The 26,618-nt window shown below is 37.9% G+C and overlaps 2 protein-coding genes, 3 long non-coding RNA genes and 1 pseudogene across 5 annotated transcripts; 3 read left to right on the top strand and 3 right to left on the bottom strand.

The window, feature by feature from the left end:
• Nucleotides 1–406: 406 nt before the first annotated feature.
• LOC110872737 lies at nucleotides 407–2,338 on the bottom strand (annotated as a pseudogene).
• Nucleotides 2,339–4,115: 1,777 nt separating this feature from the next.
• LOC110872736 (laccase-12-like) lies at nucleotides 4,116–16,697 on the top strand. Its single transcript, XM_022121604.2, has 7 exons — nucleotides 4,116–4,276; nucleotides 4,387–4,538; nucleotides 4,651–4,866; nucleotides 10,472–10,500; nucleotides 10,585–10,713; nucleotides 10,801–11,736; nucleotides 16,011–16,697. Exons 1-7 carry the CDS (start codon nucleotides 4,163–4,165, stop codon nucleotides 16,139–16,141), a joined length of 1,707 nt encoding a protein of 568 aa, XP_021977296.1. The 5' UTR covers nucleotides 4,116–4,162; the 3' UTR covers nucleotides 16,142–16,697.
• LOC110872738 lies at nucleotides 4,926–10,461 on the bottom strand. The gene is made up of 2 exons (XR_004864327.1): nucleotides 7,534–10,461; nucleotides 4,926–5,255 (listed from the first exon to the last, which is right to left on the bottom strand). It is a non-coding gene; the product is annotated as an uncharacterized LOC110872738 (long non-coding RNA).
• LOC118481084 lies at nucleotides 11,301–25,710 on the bottom strand. The gene is made up of 2 exons (XR_004864331.1): nucleotides 25,589–25,710; nucleotides 11,301–11,691 (listed from the first exon to the last, which is right to left on the bottom strand). It is a non-coding gene; the product is annotated as an uncharacterized LOC118481084 (long non-coding RNA).
• Nucleotides 17,436–18,360, top strand: LOC118481082. The gene is made up of 2 exons (XR_004864329.1): nucleotides 17,436–18,021; nucleotides 18,081–18,360. It is a non-coding gene; the product is annotated as an uncharacterized LOC118481082 (long non-coding RNA).
• On the top strand, nucleotides 23,403–25,936 carry LOC118479261 (laccase-12-like). The gene is made up of 6 exons (XM_022121602.2): nucleotides 23,403–23,548; nucleotides 23,644–23,795; nucleotides 23,869–24,113; nucleotides 24,199–24,327; nucleotides 24,408–25,343; nucleotides 25,638–25,936. The coding sequence occupies exons 1-6, from the start codon at nucleotides 23,435–23,437 to the stop codon at nucleotides 25,766–25,768; spliced, it is 1,707 nt and encodes a 568-aa protein (XP_021977294.1). The 5' UTR covers nucleotides 23,403–23,434; the 3' UTR covers nucleotides 25,769–25,936.
• The last annotated feature ends 682 nt before the right edge of the window (nucleotides 25,937–26,618 follow it).

Below are 26,618 nucleotides of genomic sequence, written 5' to 3'. Positions count from 1 at the left end.
GGGTATTGAAACATTTATAACCATAACCGACCCGCTACTAAGTTTTCAAAAAAACCGTTAACCGACCCACCGGTTTTTTATTTGGTTCGGTTTGATTGTGTCGGTTAATTTGGTTATGAATCAGTTAATTCGGATTTTTGCACACCCCTTGTTTTAAAGATGGTTAAAAGTATATTATTGATGCAATATAAATCTTAAAAAAATACTATACCTCCTATCCATGCTCAAGTTTGATAGTTCACCGCTTGTGCAGAACGTAATGTTGTTTGTGCAGAACGTAACATGACCCCTGTACGGTTGTACAGGTTCTACTTCCAGCATATATGAAAACAAAGGATCTAAAGAGGTAGTGGAAAGTTGTTGAGAACAACAAAGGATCTATATAGGTAGCCTTGAAAAAAGAGTCTTTAGAGCCTAATTTGAGACCCATCTTTATGAAAATTACACAAAACCACATAAATCAAAACTTGTTGATATAACAAACAGTATGAGAAATTGATAGATACGCAGTAAAAATGAACCAATGACATGTGATAATCATCACCTGCACTATCTCTATTCGACGATGAGTGTTTTTATCCAATGTAGTGCACACCCACTTGACCAAATCTTTTTCTCCATACTCAGGGTCGACCGGGCGCTTTCCGGTCACAAGTTCGAGAATTACAACACCGAAGCTGTAGATATCACACTTCTCATTTATCCTTACTTCCTTAGTGTATATGCATATTCTGCAATGTGTAAGACAATATGGTTTAGTTACCTAAATCATAACAAAACTAATGATTATTAATCTGTGTTAAAAGTAGTACATTATGCATTGGAATTTGTACATTGTTCAAGATTTTACAGAGTAAATGATTCAATGAAAAGGGAGAAAAGAGTCATACCTGGAGCGATGTATCCACACGAACCAGCAATGACAGACTGAATTACCGCCTTTCTCGTCACCATTGACCAGCTTAGCAACACCGAAATCCGCCACTCGAGCACCAAAATCACCATCCAATAAAATGTTATTGGATTTAACATCTCTATGAACAATGGCGGGAACACAATCATGGTGCAAATAGGCCAAACCCTCAGCGACATCCACCGCAATCTTGTACCGTATGGGCCAATCGTGTAACCTGCTTTTAGTACTATGAAGTAAATCCCCCAAACTACCATTCGGCATATACTCGTACACAAGAAGTTCACAAGTTTTTGTAGAGCAACAACACCAAAGTCGAACAATGTTCTTGTGACGGATCCGCCCTAATGTCTCCACTTCAGCCTCAAATCCGTTATCAACAACCGAGCCTGAGCCCAACCCGTTCTCAAGATCCTCATCTTCGCCCTTTTTGGAACCGCCCCAAAGCTTCTTAACAGTCACGACCTCACCATTGCTCAAAACAACTCTGTAAACCTTTCCCGACCCGACGCACCACGCTGATCACATTATCCTCATCAAGAGCACCTAAGATCTCGTATTCACTAAAACTTAACTTGTGAAACGACATTAATGTCCATTTCGATTTGTCAATACTTTGTTTTGAATTCTTGAATTTCCTGTACTGGAAAAAGAACCATCCAAAACCAACAATGAAGATTGAACCAGCTAATACAATGACGAATTTTATACAATGACAAAGATGATACGACAGCGAAAATAACAGGCATAGCAAGATAAAGATTTATGCCCTAATTGACTGTATATGCAATTAAATTGTACCTTAAAGTCGCTATTTCTTGAAGAGTTGGCTCTCGTTCTTGCTATTTCTCCTCTGCTTTTATGGCGGTAGTGGGGTTCCTGAATCCGTTTTAACATCAGAGTAATAAAATTAAAAACCTCATAACATATTCTCAAAAAAACAAACCAAAATCCAAACTAAGATGTGTCTAACCCCATCATCATAGTCAAATTTAAACTCATAGGAAAAGGTTTTCATCACCACAGCCTGAACAAACCCATATCCAGTCACAGTTGCACTCTCTTATACGACCTAAACAGAAAAAATAAAAAAGAATTCCACATGCAGGCCGGAGCTTAAGAGAACTTCATTGCTTCCACTGTGGCACACGAATGCAAATTCCGCGTCGATCGGCGTATACACAAAATCTAATCAGCGGCAACGCAAGAATCACTGGCGAAATACAGAGAGAAGTCGCCGACTACTTCAAAGTAGACACAAACCTTCAAAAAAAAACTATTAGGGTTATATGTTTGTGAATTGCAAATTGCAAACTTTCTCTGGTGAAAATTGCCGACATTGTTGGATTTGAGTGGGAGGGGGTAGACGGTTAGAGGTGGTTTTTGTTAACTGTAGCGTATCAGTAGGAACGTGTGGGGTGAGAAGTCAAAATAACCCTAAAAAAACCTCCCCTTGTTTTTCTGAATTTAAAGGGTCAGGATTTAAGCTCATGTTCATCTAACGGTTCAAATTGCATGATGTTCCCATTGACTTTAATGGGAACATAAAAATATATAATTTTGTTATTTAACAACTCAATCTAACTACATCTCACCTAAGCGTGACTTTGTTTTTAATTTATTTTTATTTAGAAATCACTGTGTTTATAGTTTGGTCATAGGAAAATCGAACAAGGAAAACTGGAAATGGAAACTGAGTATAATTTGTAGGAAGGAGTATAGAAAAGATTTAATTTATAGGAAAAAACGTGAAAATGAAAATAATTAAAGTTGGAATAGGAACTCAAAGAACAAATTTTCTAAATGCGACGACTTAGCAGGCTTGAAGGATTCCGGATTTTGTTGTGTCGTTTATTAGAACTCATTCATGAAAATAAAATAATATTCATCTACCATTTTATATGCGTCAAATTTTACTAATTTTTATTTGTCGTTTAATATTATTATAAGAGGGTGTGAAAAGACTCAAAACATAAAACTTGACATAGATAGAATCGAAATTCTAAAAATACTAAAACAGAATCAACTGTAAACTGCCATATATTTTTAAGGCAAAAGACCAAATGCAAATAGCATTATTGTACAAAAGACATGAAAAGGTAAAAAAGCGCGGTGCCATTTTCGTAATTATTTACTCGTAGAGTAATTACCAAATTACCCAACAAATGATTTTGTAGGGTAATTTTGATCTTGTAGTGTAATTTTGTAAAATGACCTCGTAGGGTAATTTTGATCATGTAGGGTAATTTTATCTTGTAAGGTAATTTGGTAGAACATCATAATTAGTCTACAAATAATTACAACTTTATCTTGTATGGTAATTTTGATTTTGTAGGGTAATTACGAGTAAAATAATTATGAAAATGTCACCTCATTTTTTTACCTTTCCATGTATTTCGTACATTTTGTACGATAAAACTATTTGTACAGGATCTTTACCCATATTTTTAATCTATAATTTTAAAAATATAAATATTTAAACATGTTTGCTTAATTGGTAGAATGATTTCCACCGATTAAAAAATAAAAAAGCAAATAGACCCACAATCATAAAATTTGATGTTTAGATCATATTTTAAATCAAATTGCTCAAAAGTGCGATTCAATAGACTATTGGTTATGATGAACATCGAATTTAGGGGAGTAGATGATTTTTTAGCTAGTGGAGGCAATTCCAAATGTAAGCTTAGCTATTTGTGGGAAAATTACAAAACTAGCCATTGATCATACCCTCTTTCAAAACTAGTCACCTCATGCGTTTTTTGAGTGACCTTTCAAGCACAAGATGCGTTTTTTGAGTGATCTTGCAAAACTACAGTGAGAGGAACTGATTATAATATGAACCACCTAAGTTCACAATCAATGGGCACAAGTAGTACAAAATAAAAAAATAAGAAACATATATAAAACCGAAGTAAAGAGGTAACAGTATATAATACATTTCATTTGGTAAAAGTGGTCAACTAATTCTGTTAAAGAAGATCATGAGGCTAATATTGATGTAGGGGTTAGTAGAATTAAGAAACAAGCATACATGAAAATTGATCACGTTGCAACTTAGGTGAGTGGGTGCACCAACTTGGGTTGATTGAACCATATTGCTTTTGTAGCCTGACCATCACCCATGGACCAAAACCTACTTTGCCAACCTCAAAACTACTCACTTTTATCTTCTCTATATAAGAGCTTCTTGTATCCCACATTTTCACCACTCATTCTCCCACCAAAACACACTCTTAACCAATACAAATGGAGCGCGTGTTCAGCAACACTCGATACACGTTCTCCCTACTAAGCTTGTTACTTCTTTTCTCGAGCTTTTCCTCGTTAGCAAATGCAAAAACTCACAACCATGACTTCGTCGTATGAATTCTCATCTCTATGTCTATACTCTATAGTTTTCCTAACTTCCTGGGTTTATTTTTGTGATAAATACTAGACAATGCTAACTAACTCGTGCTTATGATTTTAAGGTTCAAGCAACAAAAGTAAAGAGGCTATGCGAAACCCATAATTCCATCACCGTCAACGGGCAGTTCCCGGGTCCGACCTTAGAAGTGAACGATGGTGATACTTTAGTGATACATGTTACAAATAAAGCCAGATATAATGTCACCATTCACTGGTACAACTATATCATCTTTGAAAGTGTCTCTATATTTAACTTTATTATAAGAATGAAGATCGTTGTCATTCAATCTCATTAACATTATTTATTTGTGTTTGTGACTTCTAAGGCATGGTGTTAGACAACTGACGACAGCATGGGCAGATGGACCAGAGTTCATCACACAATGTCCGATTAGACCAGGAGGGAGTTATACATACAGGTTCACAATTTCGGGTCAACAAGGAACATTATGGTGGCATGCACATAGCTCGTGGCTTCGAGCCACTGTTTATGGTGCTATTATTATTCACCCACAACAAGGATACTCCTACCCTTTCCCTAAGTGTCAAAATGGTATAAAATATACAGCACAAACACAGAAATAACAAAGAACACAGAGGAAGCGACAAAACATGACGTAACTTTTATTATCTTTACCAACCCGAAAAACACCCAAACCACCCAAGATCTTACAGAACTGTAAGATCAGAAAAACGAACAATACAAAGTTCACAATCAACTGATAACGATCAGTTGATTAATCAAAACAAAAAAACAACTAGAATGAAATGTTACAACCTGAACAAAGAAGATTTGCAAGATCTGGAAAATAATACTAAACAGACGAAGAGATTAATCTTCACTAAATCTTCGACATATCACCAGCAGATCAAACGAACATCAACTAAAACGAACAGACCTTGATTCGTCTTCAACTTGATTCGTCTTCAACTGGTATGAACAAAAACCCCAAAGTTAGAGAGTGTGAGATAAGATGAATGAACGTTCCAGAAACCCTAGCTCACAAGAGGCCTTTTATACACCTGCAAAAATACATTTACACTTTGCACCCACATAAATCATCACATATGATCGGAACCCCTGAGAAGTTTCATATTACACCCTTGAACTTAAAACAATAACACTGATGCATTTAGAAGTTGTTATAACCGAATGAATTAATCACAAGCCCAGCTTGTATTAGTTATAACTTGACCGGGCCCAACAACAACATAAGCCCAATAAATAAGCAGTCTAGAATATGAATGAACATATAAGGATATTTTCAACATGCCCCCATCATTCATATTCTGTACATGTCAATTTTCCCAGTTTATGACACATAGTGTGTTGTAACCTGAATGACAGCCTAAAAAGCCACTTTTAACACGCCCCCTTCATTCAGGGGTAAACATGGCAAAAATTACCAAGTTCCTTACAAAGAGATTGACATCGGTTAACACACAATTCCTTCGCAAAAAAAATTTTCAGGTTCAATAATACTAGCGTAAAATCCCTTTCTCAAAAAATACAGATCAATTTCAAAGTGAACAGACCTCTGATGTATAACAGGATTCTTACAAACGATATGACAAGAACACACCAGACAGTTAACAAAACAGACAACTAACAAAACAGACAAAACTGTTATGATAAGAACACCAGACAACGATGAAAGCCTACATGGTTCTGGCAACCAGAAACATATCTCTTACACAAGAGAAAACTTACAAGGCTAACATTACATACATTCAAAAAACCAAGACTATAAGACACAGCCAAACAAATCCTGGTTAAACACAGAATTACACAATTTGTAACCAGAATAACATATCTCACACGAGACAACATAACTCGGAACAAAGACTGAAAACAACAAATCATACGATTCTAAGAATTCAGAACCAAGTCCAAAAAACAATACGTGTGAAGAACTCAAAGATAATTTGAATAAAGCAAAAAACTTTTTACAACTCCACAACAAATACAAAATCACAAGAGCCATACCAAATGCATAACACAATCAGATACACATCTGACAATCATAAAGTCACACGACTTTCACAACTAAGACAAAACTCGCAAACATGAGTATCAAACATGGAATTACAAATCCCCATACAAAACAACTATCAGATACAATACTAATAGTACAAAGAATGAAGAACCACATGGTTCTATCATAATTCAAGAAACATATCTGATGAAAAACAAAGAGATATAAACCTCTATACAACTCAGAACGATGTCTGAAAACTTGAATCACATGTTTCAAGACCATAAAAAGTCACACGACTTTAAAAAAACAGAACCAAGTCTGAAACTTTTGAATCACACGATTCAAAAAACAGTTATGACAAAACTTAGAATCACACAATTCTATGTCACATAACAATTTTACAGCTAAAAAACCCCTAGGAGAATAAAAACAGAGAACTTTTTCAACTAGATAAAGAACCAACTCACCTACCAAAGAGATAAACAAGGCTGTAAAACATATCCAAGAACAATCTTGAGACAACACAACTGGTTAGAAACACTCGAACCACATGGTTCACCTAACCATACAACAAGAGACAATAACTCTTAGACAAGATAGAACATAATTCAAGAAACAATCTTGAACCAATACACTGAACCACATGATTCAACAATCAGAATACAACCTTTCAAACTAAACAACGTATGAGTTGGTAAACATTTTTTTACTTAGACAACATCCTCTATCATGATAATCAAGCGACCAGACAGACATGCAAAATACAGTAGACATGGTTCTTATAACACACAATTTCGAGATCCTGGATAACCCTTGAAATTTAAAAAACCAAAACTCCGTTATAAACCTTTTATGGTATTTAAAAAAACAAAGTTACATTCAGCAATTTTAATAGTCATATAATGACAGATTTTTAAACCACTTCTATACAAGAAACCACATAGACAAACAGAATCAACCAATAAACCAGCCAAGGAACAAAAAATACAAATAGACAAAAAACCTAGATGTAAAATCCTAAGGCGAAGCTGTATCAGTTTCCAGATTCCAGGTTCATCACTCATAGTGCCTGGACAGGTCTTAATACAGGAGCCACGATCTAAGACACAAAATAGTCACGTAATCAAAAATAACAAACAAACAACAATGCCGGTCCTCACTACCCCGACTTCAACTAACCAACAACAACAAAAATTAAAAAAAACAGTGACGAGACAGAAAAGATCTTACAGAGGGTGCGTATAATATCAATAGAGATCACAACTGTAGTTTTCAAGAACTACAAAAAACTAGCCAAGTCACAGCAAAATATCTCTGGTTGGTTTGCCCTAAAACCTTCAAGGGTTTTAGAGACCAACACAGGTCTTCAATAAGCAATCGATAGAAGAACTCCTTCTTCAGCACCAAACTACTGTTACAAGACTTTGCAGGTATCCAAACATCAAATAGATTGCGTCTCACAAAATCCAAATCCAAACAGATCTTACAAGATCTTTACCTGCAATCGCTAAAAAAAAGAACAGACAAGAAGAAGAAACCAAACAACTGATCTGAACACAAGACAACAACGGAAATTCAACACAATATACTATACCAGTTCCAAATACATGTAGAATTAATAAGGATCAACAATCTTGTAAAATCGAAATTCAAGATCTGATATATTTCACCAATTAACACCAAACCCTAACACTTAGAAACGCAACTGAAACTGAACGATATACATGACTAAATATGACCAAAACAAACTGAAAGTCTCAACAAAAAACTTATAGCTCACACAACTAGATCTAACAGGAAAACAAAACCAAATATGCTCAATCCTCATGAATAATCACTTAGAATCATCATAGATATCAACCTTTCAATTTAATGATATCAGCCAATTCAACAAAAATGAATCTATAACAATGAAAACGTTTTGAGAGAATCACACGAGAGAACATAAAATATATTTCCCATTGTCTAGTAAAAATACCTCATCTTGGGAGATTTAAAGCATGTCCTATCAATAAAGCTAATTTTCTTTTAACTTGCAAGTTAAATTCATATTATTGACCCATATAATATAGTTGTCAATTGTTATCAACAAAATCCTCCAACTATAGTATGAAGGTACAAATAGCATACTCAATAAATCAACCAGAACAAGATGCAGGTAGTTACACAACTCAGTGTGGCATATCAAGGATTAATTAAAGTTGATGCAAACACACAATCGATAAAAACTTATCACACAAATGATGAACATATAATAAGTGTTTAATGTGATCAACTGTAACTATAACAATCACAAAGAAATGCAACATGTATATACAAACACATAAGAACAGGATATGACACACCCTGTTATCTAATCCAATTGTTGGTCCACCTAACCCAGCCAAGATATGCCTAACAATACAAAAGCGTGTGACAAAAAATAAAAAAGGAATAAGGAAGATCTCACAGTGCTTAATCCAACAGAGGTAAAAACACCTTCACTAAGGGTTATGAGATTTTTAAGCAACCTTAACACCAAAAATGAAGAGAAATAACCTGATCTTGTAACACCACACAGGCCTTCTGTAACAAGTTTCTCATGATTCCCTGTGAATAGTTCTTTTGGTGGATTGTGGATCTCCGAAGAACACCTTCAGATCTGGTAAACAACATGTCTAACCTTGACTTTTAATATCAAGAACCATAAGCACGGACTTAGATCTTAACGAGCAGTCTACAAAGCACTCTTTCACCCAAAAAACCCGATCAGATCTAGTTCCCACATTTCTCATCTCCGCACACAACCACGGGTCAAGAAACTCCAGGTGACATGAACAGACAAGGTCCACTGAGCGACCAGAACAACTCCGGCGACAAAAAAGACAAGAAAATCGAACCACTGGCTGGAAACAACGAAAAACAAAAGAGACCATAAGCAGCACCAAGACTATCAACAGTAACAGAAACACTACATACAGAGTGCAGATTACATTTGTTAAAGCTCGAACGAATAAAGGATAACCTTTCTTATGGATGATGAGTTAAAAAATGATGATTGAAACAAAACAAAACAAAAAATTGAATGGTCAGATATTGGAACCGAGGAGTTTGCACAAGAAAAAAAAATGAACGAAACCCTAATTTTTAGGTTTTTTTTTTTTTCACTCACAAATAACACCAAAAACAGATCCACAATTTCAACACAACCCAAGAGAATAATCGAACAGAATCAAAATTCCCAATTTTCTGATCAAAACCCTTTCCAGATCATCAAATCTAATAAAAACAAAAAACTATCCAATCTTGATTCCGAACTATGAACCACCAGATCTGTACCTGTACACACTACAAGAAACGGATTAAAAAAAACGAGACAAGGACAAACCAAAAAACGAACTCAACGCACAGCGGAAATCCCATAAATCAGACTCATGAGCTATTAGCTCTGATACCATGTCAAAATGGTATAAAATATACAGCACAAACACAGAAATAACAAAGAACACAGAGGAAGCGACAAAACATGACGTAACTTTTATTATCTTTACCAACCCGAAAAACACCCAAACCACCCAAGATCTTACAGAACTGTAAGATCAGAAAAACGAACAATACAAAGTTCACAATCAACTGATAACGATCAGTTGATTAATCAAAACAAAAAAACAACTAGAATGAAATGTTACAACCTGAACAAAGAAGATTTGCAAGATCTGGAAAATAATACTAAACAGACGAAGAGATTAATCTTCACTAAATCTTCGACATATCACCAGCAGATCAAACGAACATCAACTAAAACGAACAGACCTTGATTCGTCTTCAACTTGATTCGTCTTCAACTGGTATGAACAAAAACCCCAAAGTTAGAGAGTGTGAGATAAGATGAATGAACGTTCCAGAAACCCTAGCTCACAAGAGGCCTTTTATACACCTGCAAAAATACATTTACACTTTGCACCCACATAAATCATCACATATGATCGGAACCCCTGAGAAGTTTCATATTACACCCTTGAACTTAAAACAATAACACTGATGCATTTAGAAGTTGTTATAACCGAATGAATTAATCACAAGCCCAGCTTGTATTAGTTATAACTTGACCGGGCCCAACAACAACATAAGCCCAATAAATAAGCAGTCTAGAATATGAATGAACATATAAGGATATTTTCAACACTAAGCCACACCGTGAATCGCTCATTATTCTTGGTATGAAGTTTATACACATAGAAAATGTACATTTAAAAAAGTTTAATATGTTACATACCTGATCTAATATTATGATGATGGCAGGTGAATGGTGGGATGCAAACCCGATAGATGTCATACGAGAAGCCACAAGAACAGGTGCAGCTCCAAATATTTCGGATGCGTATACCATTAACGGTCAACCTGGTGATCTATATAAATGCTCAAGCAAAGGTTTGATTCTACAAAATATAATGAAATTAGAATATTTTTTTATAATGTTAAAACTTAAAAAGATGATATTATGTTTTTTGTATGTAGATACGGTCAAAGTACCAGTCAACCCAGGAGAAACAAGCCTAATTCGGGTGATTAATGCGGCTCTAAATCAACAATTATTTTTCACCATTGCAAACCACAAGCTTACAGTGGTGGGAGCTGATGCTTCCTATGTAAAACCCTTCACCACCAAAGTCCTCATGCTTGGACCGGGTCAGACCACCGATGTCCTCATGAAAGCCGACCAGACGACAGGTCGTTACTACATTGCTGCACGGGCTTACGCCAGTGCACAAGGTGCACCATTTGACAACACCACCACCACCGCCATTATGGAGTACAAATCTGCCACTTCAAAGCCGATTATGCCACCTCTCCCGGCATATAACGACACTGCCACCGCTACCGCCTTCACCACCAGCTTCAGAAGCCTTAGAAAACCCATTGTCCCGACTGAAATTGACCACAATCTATTCATCACGATGGGACTCGGAATCAACCAGTGCCCCCCAAAAACGCGGGCTAGAAACTGTCAGGCCCCCAATGGGACCCGCTTCACCGCCAGCATGAATAACGTATCATTTGTACTCCCATCAAATGTATCTATACTTCAAGCACATCACCAAGGAATACCAGGGGTCTTCACTACCGACTTTCCGGCAAAGCCTCCAGTGACCTTTGATTATACGGGTAATGTAAGCCGGTCGTTGTGGCAGCCTACTCGTGGGACCAAGGTGTATAAGTTGAAATATGGATCAAGGGTTCAGATTGTGTTGCAAGGAACAAATATCTTTACAGCTGAGAACCACCCGATTCATCTTCATGGATATGATTTCTATATACTTGCAGAAGGATTTGGAAACTTCAACCCTAAAACGGATACAGCTAAATTCAACCTGGTGGACCCGCCTCTTAGAAATACAGTTAGCTTACCTGTCAAAGGATGGGCAGTCGTAAGATTTGTCGCTGATAATCCAGGTAAACAATAGACATGTTGGGTTAACAGTCAAAAAAGCGCTACTTTTGTGCGGGTCAAAATAGGTTGGGCTGACCCAAAACAATTTTACATATTTTTTTTTTTTTTTTTTTTTTTTTTTTTTTAGATAAATCAAACTCAAATTTTTCATTCATACTTGCCAAGTTACATCAAAACAAAAGGTAGACGGGCAACAAGCTGCGCCGCCACCCCTTTCTGAATTGCAAACCCTAATCTGCCAAAGACAAAATCCCGTCCCCCTGGTGCCGAGCAATTGTTGCGGATGACCTGTTGGACCCTAGTCAGGAATTGGATAGCTTCTGGCGCTAGGGAGCCAAATGTGTCAAAGGCAAAAGGGACAAAAACATGCTGGTTCTCTGCACAAGCTTTAGCGTGCTTGTCAACTTTCTTCGATTCTGCCTTTCTTGCTGCTTGTCCAGCTACAAACCCGTTTTCCCTTAAACCAACCAGAGGGGAAACCCCCGTGAGGTCAACACAAGCATGTTTCCCCCTAGCCCACCCAAAGACGAGCAGATCTGCTGGTCGCAGAGTAGATCTCCCTTCCATAGGGTCCGTAAGGAAATTCACAGGAGCCTCTTTCTTAGATGAAATCCCAGCTCTTCTCAGGATGTCCCACAAAACATCTCGCACCCAGTCATGCCGATATTTGAACCCAGGGAGCTCTTTACAATGCACTGCGTGCTCTCCGTATTTATCCATACAAGCTTTACGACATATTGGGCACGTTTCATCTTCTGGATACATAGGGATCATCAGCCGGTATTTAAGGATTGCTCTGTATTCTACTGCTGACATACATTGTCCCAGCCCCTCAATTGGGATAACAGTCAGAAAATCCTGAGCATGGGGACCCTTCAGACACTCCCACACCGCCCTCTGGCGAGATGACAAATCAAAATTTTCTCCCAGTCTTTGAGCGATTTTGCTAAATAGAGCATTCGCCAAAGTTGTTTGTGGTTTCGAGGGGGCGGTGTCCTTTTTAGAGAAACCGCCGATATCAAAGTCTGGGAGATGGACACTTAATCGTTCAAGCGCCTGCAGATAGTCCCCGTCGAGCCCGACAACCCCACTGTTCCGAAGGATATGATCCTGTAGTTCCCAAGACTGAGCTCTGGACGCCACAAAAGCATAAACCCCAACATCTCGAGCTGAGAGCAGGCCCAAACCACCTAGACGCATTGGCAGTGATGCCAAACGCCATTGGAGGTCCCCAAAGAATGGGCCACCACCCACGACTATGTCTTCTATAGCCTCTCGGAGGCCATCATCGAACCGGAATGATGCATCCTCCATCAAATAAGGTTGACAAGTTCGCAGCCCGAAAAGTAACTTAGCAACCCCCATGCAAGATCTTAGCAGAAGGAGTTCACATTGAGGGTCCCTAAGGCATGGCAAGAGTTTCATGAGTTCAACCGCCCCCGTCGCCCGCCGCCCTGCCAACTCGCCAACAAAGCTAGGGTCACGGCTAACAGCTCCACCCAGTAGCTTAACCCCCCTCTCTGGTCTGCCAATCCCTTTCGGGAAAAGCCCGTCCCGAAGTTTCTGCCCATCACATGTCGGCCAATAAACCTCTGTTTTCTTAATGTTGAGGTAAAGTCCTAGAGATGACCCTTCCTTGTTAATAATATCTAATGCCCTAGCAACCTCTGTCGCATTGCCGATAATCGTCCCATCATCCAAGTACCAAGCATGAAATGGAAGGTTACATCGGTCCTGCACCCTGAGAATGAGTGGGTGTAAGGCAAGGGAAAAGAGAAGGGGCCCCAAGGGATCCCCTTGTTGCACTCCAGTAGTAGCCCCAATACACTCATTACCAACATACAACCGAGCAGGCTGGGCGTAAAGGAATTGAACCCATCGATAGATTGACGGACAATGTTGATGAACCTCTTTCAGGAAAGTTGTGCGGTCAACTGTGTTGAACGCATTGGAGAAGTCCACAGTAAGCAAGGCTAAGGAACCATCTGCATGAAAGGAGTTGAGAAACCTGTTCGCACTGTGAAGCACCGCCTCTGCACCGTTTGACATCCCCACCCCAAACTGAAAGTCTCCTAAGTACTGCGCCATGCTTTTCCCGACCTTCTTCATTGCCACCTTGGAAACCAACCTTCGCCATATACCCCCCACAGCAATAGGTCGAATTCCTTTATCAGGTTTCAGTAAAGGGGTAAGGGGGGCTGAGGCAACAAACTCTGCTAGCACCTTAGGGCAGGATCCTCCAAGCCATAAGTTGACAACTTCAGTAATGGCCGTTAGCAAACCCGAGGAAGCCATTGATCCCTCACCCCCGATAGCATCTAACAAGTGTTGGGCCCGCATCCCGTCCCTACCACACGATGTCCCTTTAGGGAAGGATCGGATACATTTGAGCACGCACTCGTCATCAACAACAAGAGTGGGTTGAGCGTGAGGGTTGGGAGGCAAGGAAGGGGGCGACACCACGGGGTGTTTATCAATAAGAGCTTTCAAGGTCGAATCACATAGAGGGGCGACTCCACTGGAGCTTAGAACCTTAACCGCAGCCGTAAAATGTCCATCCCTAACTTTTCGGAGACATTGCTTAATATTAGGGTCCTTATCTTTGTCTCCCTCCATCCTGCATTCTCTCCTAAGAGTCCCCGCCTCCCCCACGCTATCCAATAGGGACGAGACCAATTCATCAAAACCAGACCCATCTTTCCAAACTGTAAGCGCATGCAGGATGCTATTACACTGCAAAGATTTCCTGTTCCCTGATCTTCGTTCTTGTCGGGAGGACGGTCTGACCACCCGTAAGGTGCAACGCGGCAGCAAAAGTAATTGGACCCAATTGTCAACTGATCCTGGTGACACAACCACTTTGCGCAATGCCCCTGTTAAAACCTGAGCAAACATCAGCCGACAACTGGGGGGAATGCTTTTAACAGTCTGAATAGGGAGGGAAAAAACTCGCTCGAGGAGGTTAACACCACCCCCGACCGTTGCTGGGTGGCATGGGTTTGTGTCAACCACCACTTGACATGGTTTCCGGATCCCCACGATGAAATCGTCCACGTCCCCCGAGACTATGGCAAAGGACACGATCTCATCATCATGCTTGCACCCTCTACTGAGAGCATGCATGACCATGCAGCGGCCACACAACCATTTGCCTCCTGCCTTAAGAACTTCCCCAACGTCCAAAAAGAGGTCCACGTCCCTGGAGATAGCCTCCTTTAAAATTAGCTTTCGGTTTTCGGTCTTGAAGTGGGTGCTTTGCATGTGTTCTAGCAGGCGAAAAAAACCCGCAGAACCCGGCTTCCCATCTTTACATTCGTGAAAAAATTTGAAAGGACAAGTCCTTAGACCACTAGCAGAACCCTGCACAGGACCCACTGACTTAACATCCCTTCCCCTTCTCGTAAGAGCCATACGCATATTTAAGCTGCCGTTTTTGGAGAAAACACACAAGTGATAAGCCAAACTCGAGATGAGTTGTGGGAGTGGAAAACCAAAGGAGGGCAGCAACCGCGAGTTGCCCACCCTCTAAAAGGAACCCCACGTAACCCGCTAGCTCATGGATGGATTGAAAATTCAACTAACATAAATTATGTGTGGCCCTACTATTTAAACATAAACAGGCCCAATTAAAATATGTGTTGAAGCATTCTCGACCAACCCCAAAATTTAAACAAAGCTGTTTTAGCCCACTAAAAATGAATGCAGCTAATTCAACACCAAAGGTTAAACCCTAATATGTTTTTTAAGTTCATCAGCCGACACACATATTATCTGTCTGGATATTCAACGTTCACCCTCACAACACAATCGGAACCCTTAAAAAGGAACGTTTCAGCCGCCACCCTCTCTTTAACTCTTTTCTTTTTAGATTACTTGAGGTGGCTAAAACACGATGGTGAGGGGATGTCACAGATTTGGAAGGTGTAATTGGTGGTTATTGTTGATGGTGTTGAACGGACGGTGGATCTGGTGGTGAATGACCGTGTGCGGCAGTTTGTGATGACTGATTCAGGTGGTGTTTGGTGATGAGCGGAGGTTGGTGGAGTCCGTTAAATTCCGGTCACGACAGAATGAATTAAGAGTTTTAAACCTTAAAAAATACACTTTCGAAAGCTTTCGACCCGTTCTAACCGTTTTACTTGTAGCACTTCTAGCTAAACGTTTTTTCTAGTTTACCATTTTAACTGAATTGACCTAACATAACGTAAATGGGCCAGAATTGCCACCTCAACACATAAGTATGCATGTTTCTCAAATTTCTCGTGTATTTTCTCAGGTACCTGGATTATGCACTGCCACTTAGACGTACACATTGGGTGGGGTCTGGCCACAGTGTTTATTGTAGAGGATGGGCCTGGGCCAATGCAGAAACTGGAGCAACCACCACCGGATTTACCTGTGTGTTGATATTGATATCATTCATCATCAAATTTAAAACTAAAATAGCTAGCATTCTTTGTTGTCTAGAATTGTAATTTTTGATTTTGTTCTTATAAACATATTGTACTTTATGATCAGAAATGAAACACAAACATTTGTTTCCGAAGCAATTAATAGAATACCGCTGACCCCTCGGAGTTGTTGATCTTCAAACCTACATTTCCATGTGAGAAACGATTGTAATCCCTTCAACTGCTCCTCATGTTGCATATATCCTGCTGTCAATGCATTCCAGGCATTAACATCCCGATCAAGCATTTTACCAAACAGTTGGTGTGCGAAATCAATGTCTCCTAATTTTGCACAGCAAACACAATTGCCTCCACTTATGACATCAAATAAAAAAAGGCTGATGAACAATATACAAGATAAGGGCAATGTAGGGTTTTGGATTTTGTAATTTATAAACTTACGTTGAAGATCACTAGAGAATATCTAAGCGGTTAAATCTTAAAAGTATGTATGTAAACGGATCGTTACAGCCCACGGGTCTCGTTGAGTCGTTGGTTGGTTTAAACACAGATCCAAACACAGGGATATCTGCATGTTTGTTTTTTATCTGTTTCTGTACCTCTTTGCTTTGCTGGAGCTTCTTAGCTTCTTGCTAGAACATACATAAATCGTTTCTTTAGCATTTGTCTAGTTCGTTTATGGCCGTGTTCGTTTAAGACAAAAATTACCATAAAACTATAATAAAAAAGAAATTACAAACAAGAAATAAAAAAATAACTTTTAAAAGTTGATGTACGTAACACTACTAAATAATAAAATGTTTGTGTTAAGCCACCCGTGAAATTCACAGGTTCTTATACTAGTTAGTTTATATTTGATTACGTTTGTTAGTTTCGTTCTTTCCTTTACATGGTTGTTTGTTTATGTTCGTTCCTTATATATTCATCTAAATTTGATAATCACTGCAATTTAATTTAATTTTATGAAATTAAAATATCAACCGTTACAACTTTCTCTAGATTTATTAATTTTTGAGTAAATTACAAAAATCGTCCTTTATGTATGTCACTTATTGCAAATTGTGTCCTTTATCTTCAATAATTACAAAAAACGTACTCGATGTTTGCAAACCGTTGCAAGTTATGTCCTTTAACCCTAACTCAGTTAATTTTTTTAGTTAAATCTGACCAAATGCACACACATAAGGGTATCTTGGTCATTTTACTTAAATACTAAAATAAATAATAAAAAAAGAATTATCTTTAAAATTATATGTACATATTTGCAGACATCATATACACATCCCCCTTTTTTTCCTTCTCTCTAACAATCCTAACACCACCACAATCCACCTACCGCCGCCGCCGCCGCCACCACCACCGCCACCCACCTGTCACCACCACCACTTCACTGCAACACTCATCAGTAGTGTCAAGAACTCGTGCTGACGGATGGCGCCTATGGTACTCCCAAATCTGTACAAAAATGAAGTGTTACTTTACGCAAACGGTGACTCTTCGTCTTAATCACTCCACTCAATCTCTGCATAATACAACTCACCCAACACCATATCAAATCAAAAAGATTGCTAATTGAAAGTTGTATCTCATCTTGTATAAGCCCCCCCCCCTCCCCCAATTAGGCCTTGTTTCCAGATTCAACAAAAGCAAAAGCCCAAGATTCTGAACAACGAAAGATAGTGGCTCTTGCTCTGTCCATTTCCTTACAAAGAAATTGGATTTTAATATTAAACTGGTTCTGGTGCTCTGTTTTTGGTACTCCAAAATTTCCAATTTTGTTCATGTGGGTGGTCTCTTTTTTTCACAGGAAATGCTTGAATTCAACCATATCATCTACAAAGTGTGTTAAAGTTAATGTCTTGATACCATTTTGAGGTGGGTTTATGAGTTTTTTGTGTGATCATAACTTCCGATCTGAATACGAGCCCTTGTAGGTTGGGTTAGCGGATGGCGGTGCTGGGGGTTGTGTAGCGGCGGTCGGCCGCCGGTGTTGGATGTGCAGCGGTGGTGGGGTTGTGCAGCAGGGGACCAGGGGTGGAGGTGCAGTGGTGGTGGTATGGTGTGATGGGTGAGAGAAAGAGACAAGGATGACAGAGATATGAGGGAGAGGGAGAGGGAGAGAGAGAAAGTTATTAGTATATATATTCTGAATGTTTTAAATTTTTTTGTTTTATTTATTAAATATATTTAAATAAATGAGTGAAATTACCAATATGCCCTGATTTAACATTAAAATTTAACTAAGTTAGGGCTAAAGGACATAGTGTGTAAGGTTTTGCTAACATAAAGTATGAATCCCGTCAACTTTAAAGATAAAGGACATACTTTGCAATCCAGTGTAAACATAAAGGACGATTTTTGTAATTTACTCTTAATTTTTAGTTTCAACCGATTGATGCTCACATGTACTTTTTATTAGTGTTCGCTCACTTATGCTCGTACATTTGTGTTCGATTATGTTTGTTCGTTTGTCTGTCTTCATTTACGTTCAAAAACCATTTGTTTATACTATTAACAAACACAAACACGTTCATTTTACTGATGAACGAACACGAACTAGAAAACTTCATTCGTTTACTTGTTCATGTTCAATCGTTTGTTCAAACGAACGTGAACATACCCGTTTGCGTTCTTTTACAATCCTATGTAAAATTATTTGGTACGGATTTTATTGTTACTGGGACACTATATCAGGTTTTTTCGCAACCTTATAAAAAGCACACTTAACCATGTTCATATTTCGCTTTTATACACTGCAATGTTTTTCTTTAGATATCACAATTATTATAGGAATTTGGATTTGAAGAAATCGAAAGTTTTCAAACATTTTGAATTCAAATGAATTATAATCTATCAAAAGATTTGAACTTATGATGCATTCAAGTGTCAAAACAATTATGAAATCGTTGAAAGAATTGAACTTTCGATACATTTGAAAAAACAATCATTAAGGAATTATAAATAGTCATCATTGCCACCACTTATTAGTTGACGACACTATTGTCACTGCTTCCTGCACCGCCAACCCACTTGCCGACATCACAAACGCTGGTCATCGCCGCCACCATCACAGTTGCGCCCTCAACAATGGCGATGTTAACACACGTGCATTTTAGATTCAATAAAGTGTCTTGTCTCGAAAATTATAACCATCTTTTTTCAAAAATATGTCACCTTAAATGTGACATTACTTGATTTTATTTGCTAATGTGGGGCTAGTCCGCTTGGTAGAGACATTGCCTCTTAAAAAGAGAAGTCATAGGTTCAAACCTAGCCAAAAGTGATTAATTTAGAATTATTAGTATAATAGGGTTGTAATTCAAAAAAAAAAAGAAAGAAATGTGACATTAGTCCATTACTTAAATCTTATATACTTGATTTTACATTTTAAGAAACAGATATTACTAGATCATTAAAATCTCGCCTTGAGACTTTGGTCTTGATGAACCTCCATTAGTGGTGTTTTACATGAAAATATACGTTAACCAACATTAGACAATGTTAAATGAGATTACATGCAGGGGCGGACCACATGGTGTGGGTTGGGGTCCCCGGACCCCAATTTTTTCTAAAAAGTTAGTAGAGACGGTATTGTAAATTTTTCAAGGACCTCATAAAAATAATTAGATGGACCCCATGGTAACAAAGCTAAGTTGGTGCAATGGTAAATTCTTTGTATTTATTCTTCAAGGTCATAGGTTTGACTCTCTTCATATTGTTTTTAGCGTTTTTTTATTCCAAAAAACACAATAGCAAAGCACCTCTGCCTTCACAGTTTTGTTCCATCCATTCGTAGAATCACATCTAATTTTTATTTGAATACTTGTAACCTTTTTTTAGATTTATAACTTTGTTGAATATATAAATTTCATATTTGAATACTTGAATAGAGTTGAATATAATATTTGAATTTCGTGAGCTATAAAATATGAACGTAGAATTTTGATTTAGTTTTGCTTAAACTTGAAATTTTGGACTTATTATGCAAGGATTATGAAAAGAAATTTTGAATCTTAATCTTCAAAGATTATTGAAAAGAAAGTTTTAAGGCTAGTTATGCTAATAGTATTGAATTTTAGGGCTAATTTGTTGAATTTTTATAACTATGCAAGAATTCTAGGGTCAATGGATCATTTTTAAAAGATCTAAATCCGTAGGGAACAACTTTAAAATCTGTATTTTTTATATTGAATGACGTTGTATTTTTATTGAGTGTTATACATTTTTATCATGATATTGTATTTAGTATGTTCCTCGCTCCGCCTGCCCCGCCCTGCACGTCGAACAACCCAAAAATCATAATGTACGGTTGTGAAAAAAATTTACACCGAAAAATTGGACCCCATTAGAAAAAAATCCTGGGTCCGTCACTGATTACATGTTACAAAGCACGAGCGAATAAATCAGCGTATGGGATGCAAGTGGGCATCCCATATGCCACCTACATCAGCTTTTTTCTTTTTTGACAATTTTCCACTTTCAAACACAATATAACGTATAGCATAATATTTAAGCCCAAATGCATCATCATCATCATACTCAGTAAATCTCATTAATAGCAAAACTAATATAGGGTCTGAGGAGGGTAAGATGTAGACAACCTCACCTCTACCCATAGGAATAGAGAGCCTGTTTCCAATGAGACCCTCGGCTCGATAATAGTTCTGCATCAAGCCTTGGACACAAGGCACATAAGACTCAACAATCGGGACAAAGGCCGATTAGTACATATACCCTTTTGTCTTTCGGCTATCAACGCCACCACATGATGTGTGATTAATCATCTCCCTCTTTTAACGTTATTTTCACAAAATTAGTACAATAACGTTAAAATTAGTACACGTTCCCCCCACCCCCCCCCCCCCAAGCATCCACAGATATATACATAAGCCCAAATGCAACACTGAATACTAAATTTTAACCATCTCTCAAGCTAATACAACAAAACAAGAACTTCAAAGACCCTTTTTGGATTATCAATAACATCCAAGTATGGGCCACACAGTAACTTTGTGACTCCATTTGATCACTTACAGCTAATTATCTTACAAATTTCAACGTGATCACAAACAATACATACCCCATGTTTTGTCATATACACCATTCCATAAAATTCATTCATATCACACAAAGACTTTACATTACTTATATACTCATAATAATGTAATAGTCGCAAGTTTGCTCACCAACATTCTTATGCTTGCAACATGTAATTTTTAAACTTGAAACATCATAGGGTCCATGTCACTTTTTTTTTTTTGTTAGAATGAATGGTGGTGTATTACTTTTCTTGTTATAATAAAAGAAAAGTAGGGTAAGGGATCTAACATTGGATTGACAACACACCAAACAAGGGGGAGATGACATGATCATGAAACTATCTCTGTCAACACTTAACTAATTTTGTTATTTAACAACTCAATCTAACTACATCTCACCTAAGTGTGACTTTGTTTTTAATTTACTTTTATTTAGAAATCATTATGTTTATAGTTTGATCATAGGAAAATTGGAAACAGAATCGAGTATAATTTGTAGGAAAGAGTATAGAAAAGGTTTAATTTACAGGAAAGAATGTGAAAATGAAAATAATTAAAGTTGGAATAGTAACTCAGGAACGGATTTTCTAAACGAGACGATTTAGCAGGCTTGAAGGATTTTGTGGATTTTGCAGTGTCGTTTTCTAGACTGCATGTACGAAAAGAAAACATTCATAAGAATAATATCCATCCACCATTTCATACACATCCAATTTTACTATCATACACATCATTATAAGAAGGGGGTGTGCAAAGACACAAAACATAAAACTTGACCTAGATAGAATCAAAATTCATAAATGCTAGAACACAGTCGAATATAACTGAAACCGATAACTACACCGAGTGTCTTTTATAGTCTTATCATTGTTTATTTATTCTTCTTAAATTAATAAGTTATTCGTCTAAGCAATGTATTATTTTTTTTTTGCAAATGTTGCATTTAAACTCCACGAGATGTTACCATATTTTTCAATCTACAATTTTAAAATATCTTTATAATGGGTAGAATGATTCCACCGATTAAAAAATAATAAAATAAATATACTCACAATCATAAATTTGATGTTTAGATCATATTTTAAATCAAATTGTTCAAAAGTGCGATTCAATAGACTATTGAGTATTGATTATGGATTATGATGAACATCGAATTTAGGGGAGTACATGATTTTTAAGCTAGTGGAGGCAATTGCAAATGTAGTCCTAGGCATGTGAATAAGAATAAAATTTGAGTGTGGGTTGGTGCCCCCCTCCATATCAGCATGTTAGCGCACGACACACCATCTCGGGTGCGCTAAAAGGGGGCGTCAAAGATGGGTTCGTGAGTGGCTTAACGGGTGCTAAAGGTGTAGGTTGTGGTGGCAGGGCTGACCACCAATCATAAGCTTCCATTTGGATGGGGGCGCCACCCCACACCCTTTAACCTAAGGCTTCTAGTCTTATTTGAGATAAGTGGTGTAGATTTTAGGAATATTATAGTTTGCCACTAAAAAAATGCACACAGTTTAGATTAACAAAAAAGTGGTTAATATTTCTTTGTTTTAACAAAGTTTTAGTTTCAGTTTTTTGTTTAAAAAAATATATAATTTACTTTTAGTTTGGTATGATTATTTTTTATTGGTCAAGTCTTTACAAAACCTATAAAGAATGACAAAAGAAAATGCAAAACATTGCAATCTAGTTTCTTAGAGCTTTTAAAATGCAAAGAAGCTTTAAAAATTAGGGAGCCTCAAGTCTTTTATTACAGACAAACATCACACAATAAACATCAAGATTAATGAACTTATTACAGGTTTTGGTCCACCATTAGTTACATTAGAGGGTTAGACATCATGCAAAACTACAGTGAGAGGAACTGATTATATTATGAACCAGTACAAAATCAAGAATATAAAACCAAACCAAAATAAACCGGTCACAAGAACAATGTATAATGCATTGCATTTGGTAAGAGTGGTCAACTAATTCTGTTAAAGAAGATCATGAGGCTAATATTGATGTAGGATTTGAAGAATTAAGAAACAAGCATTCATGAAAACAGATCAAATTGTAACTTAGGTGAGTGGGTGCACCAACTTGAGTTGATTGAACCATGTTGCTTTTGTAGCCTGACCATCAGCCATGGACCAAAACCTACTTTGCCAACCTCAAAACTACTCACTTTTATCTTCTCTATATAAGACCCTCTTGTTTCCCACTTTTTCACCACTCATTCTCCCACCAAAACACACTCTTAACCGATACAAATGGAGCGCGTGTTCAGCAACACTCGATGCACGTTCTCCCTACTAAGCTTGTTACTTGTTTTCTCGAGCGTTTCTTCATTCACGAATGCAAAAACTCACAACCATGACTTCGTCGTATGAATTCTTGTCTCTATTAACTATGGTTTTCATGGGTTTATTTTGTGTTTAGTACTGGATTATGCTAACTAATTTGTGTTTTAAATTTTAAGGTTCAAGAAACAAAAGTTAAGAGGCTATGCAAAACCCATAATTCCATCACGGTCAACGGGCAGTTCCCGGGACCGACCCTGGAAGTGAACAATGGCGATACTTTAGTGATACATGTTACAAACAAAGCTAGATATAATGTCACCATTCACTGGTATACAATCATATAATCTTTATATATAACTAAATTATTGTACTAATAACATTTTATGTGTGTGATGTTTAAGGCATGGAGTTAGACAACTGACGACAGCATGGGCAGACGGACCAGAGTTCATCACACAATGCCCTATTAGACCAGGAGGGAGTTACACATACCGTTTCACAATTTCGGGTCAGGAAGGAACATTGTGGTGGCATGCACATAGCTCATGGGTTCGAGCCACAGTTTATGGTGCCATTATTATTCACCCACAACAAGGATATTCTTATCCGTTCCCTAAGCCGCACCGTGAATCGCTCATTACTCTGGGTAGGAAGTTTATACACATAGAAAATGTACATTTAAGAAAAGTTTAATATGTTACATACCTGATCGAATATGATGATGATGGCAGGTGAATGGTGGGATGCAAACCCGATAGATGTTATACGAGAAGCCACAAGAACAGGTGCAGCTCCAAATGTTTCTGATGCGTATACCATTAACGGTCAACCTGGTGATCTCTATAAATGCTCAAGCAAAGGTTTGATTCTACAAAATATAATGAAATTATAATATTTTTTTATAATGTTAAAAAGACGATATTATGCTTTTTGTATGTAGATACGGTCAAAGTACCAGTCAACCCAGGAGAAACAAGCCTAATTCGGGTGATTAATGCTGCTCTAAATCAACAATTATTTTTCACCATTGCAAACCACAAGCTTACAGTGGTGGGAGCTGATGCTTCCTATGTAAAACCCTTCACCACCAAAGTCCTCATGCTTGGACCGGGTCAGACTACCGATGTCCTCATGAAAGCCGACCAGACGTCAGGTCGTTACTACATTGCTGCACGGGCTTACGCAAGCGCACAAGGTGCACCATTCGACAACACCACCACCACCGCCATTTTGGAGTACAAATCCGCCACTTCAAAGCCAATTATGCCGTCTCTCCCGGCATATAACGACACTGCCACCGCTACCGCCTTCACCACCAGCTTCAGAAGCCTTAGAAAACCCATTGTCCCGACTGAAATTGACCACAATCTGTTCATCACGATGGGACTCGGGATCAACCAGTGCCCCCCAAAAACCCGGCCTAGAAATTGTCAGGCCCCCAATGGGACCCGCTTCACCGCCAGCATGAACAATGTGTCGTTTGTACTCCCATCAAATGTATCTATACTTCAAGCACATCACCAAGGAATACCAGGGGTCTTCACTACCGACTTTCCGGCAAAGCCTCCAGTGACCTTTGATTATACGGGTAATGTAAGCCGGTCGTTGTGGCAGCCTACTCGTGGGACCAAGGTCTATAAGTTGAAATATGGATCAAGGGTTCAGATTGTGTTGCAAGGAACAAATATCTTTACAGCTGAGAACCACCCGATTCATCTTCATGGATACGATTTCTATATACTTGCAGAGGGATTCGGAAACTTCAACCCTAAAACCGATACTTCTAAATTCAACCTTGTGGACCCACCTCTTAGAAATACAGTTAGCTTACCTGTCAAAGGATGGGCAGTCATTAGATTTGTTGCTGATAATCCAGGTACATAACAGACATGTTGGTAACAGTCATAAAGGGGAAATTTGGTGTAGGTCAAGGGTTTGGTTGACCCAAAACACTTTAACACACAAAATGATTTAAGAGTTTTATACCTAAAAATTACACTTTGGATAGCTTTCAACCTGTTCTAAGCATTTGATGTGTGTCACTTCTAGCTAACCGTTTTGTCTAGTTTACCATTTTAACCGAATTGACCCAATAAAATGTAAACTGAGCATAACTGCCACCTGAACAAATAAGTGTGTATGTGCTTCACTTTCTTCTTTATGTTCTCAGGTACCTGGATCATGCACTGCCACTTAGACGTGCACATCGGCTGGGGTCTGGCCACGGTGTTTGTTGTGGAGGATGGACCTGGGCCAATGCAGAAACTAGAGCAACCGCCACCGGATTTACCTGTGTGTTGACATTTATATCATTCTCCATCGAACAGAAAATTAAAATAGCTAGCATTCTTGTTGTCTAGAATTCTACTTTTCGATTTTGTTCTTATAAACATATTGCACTTTATAGTCAGAAATCAAACACAAACATTTGTTTCCGAAGCAATGAAAAGAGTTAACACTACATTCCCATCAGCGTTCCCCAGTCCCCATACTGTATATATACTGCTATCAGTGCATTCCAGGCATTGACATCCCAAACAAGCATTTTATCAAACAGTTGGGGTGCATAATCAGTCCCATGAAGTCTTAAAGATCTCCAAGAAACCATATTTCAGCATACATTTTGATTAACCCTCTTTGTGCATGCGGGCATTTTAACACAGTTCCTTTGTACAATGCATATCAAATTGGGTCGTCCACACCCATAAAAAGTTTAAGTATTTGCTTAAGCCTGTTAATTGTTAAAGCACATTTTAAGTTTCATTGTTTAATTTCATTTCTTTAAGCCCATTTTGAATCTAATTGTTTAAGCCCAATTTAAAATTAGTTGTATAAGCCCGTTTATCTTTGAAGCTTATACCAAAGTCAAAAAAAAAGTGCGTCAGTAGTGAATAGTCATCAACAATATTTCTTTTTCTTCTACCTATACAACTCAATCTAATCCAATTTTGTAACATTTGGAGGTATTAACTTCTAGGGTAGGGGTGGCAAAATCAACCCATACATTCAACTTTGGGTTAGGATGGGTATTATTTTTGTAGTAGATGGGTTAAGTTGGGTTAACAAGAATTGTTAAATGGGTCAAGATGGGTAACTTTAAAAAATAACAAAATAACATTTGGATCAGGATGGTTTTCATAGTATTTGCCCC

Source organism: Helianthus annuus, chromosome 8 (assembly GCF_002127325.2).
Source record: "Helianthus annuus cultivar XRQ/B chromosome 8, HanXRQr2.0-SUNRISE, whole genome shotgun sequence".
Taxonomy (NCBI): domain Eukaryota; kingdom Viridiplantae; phylum Streptophyta; class Magnoliopsida; order Asterales; family Asteraceae; genus Helianthus; species Helianthus annuus.
The sequence above is the reverse complement of the archived record's forward strand: the minus strand, read 5'-3'. Positions and strand labels throughout refer to the sequence as shown.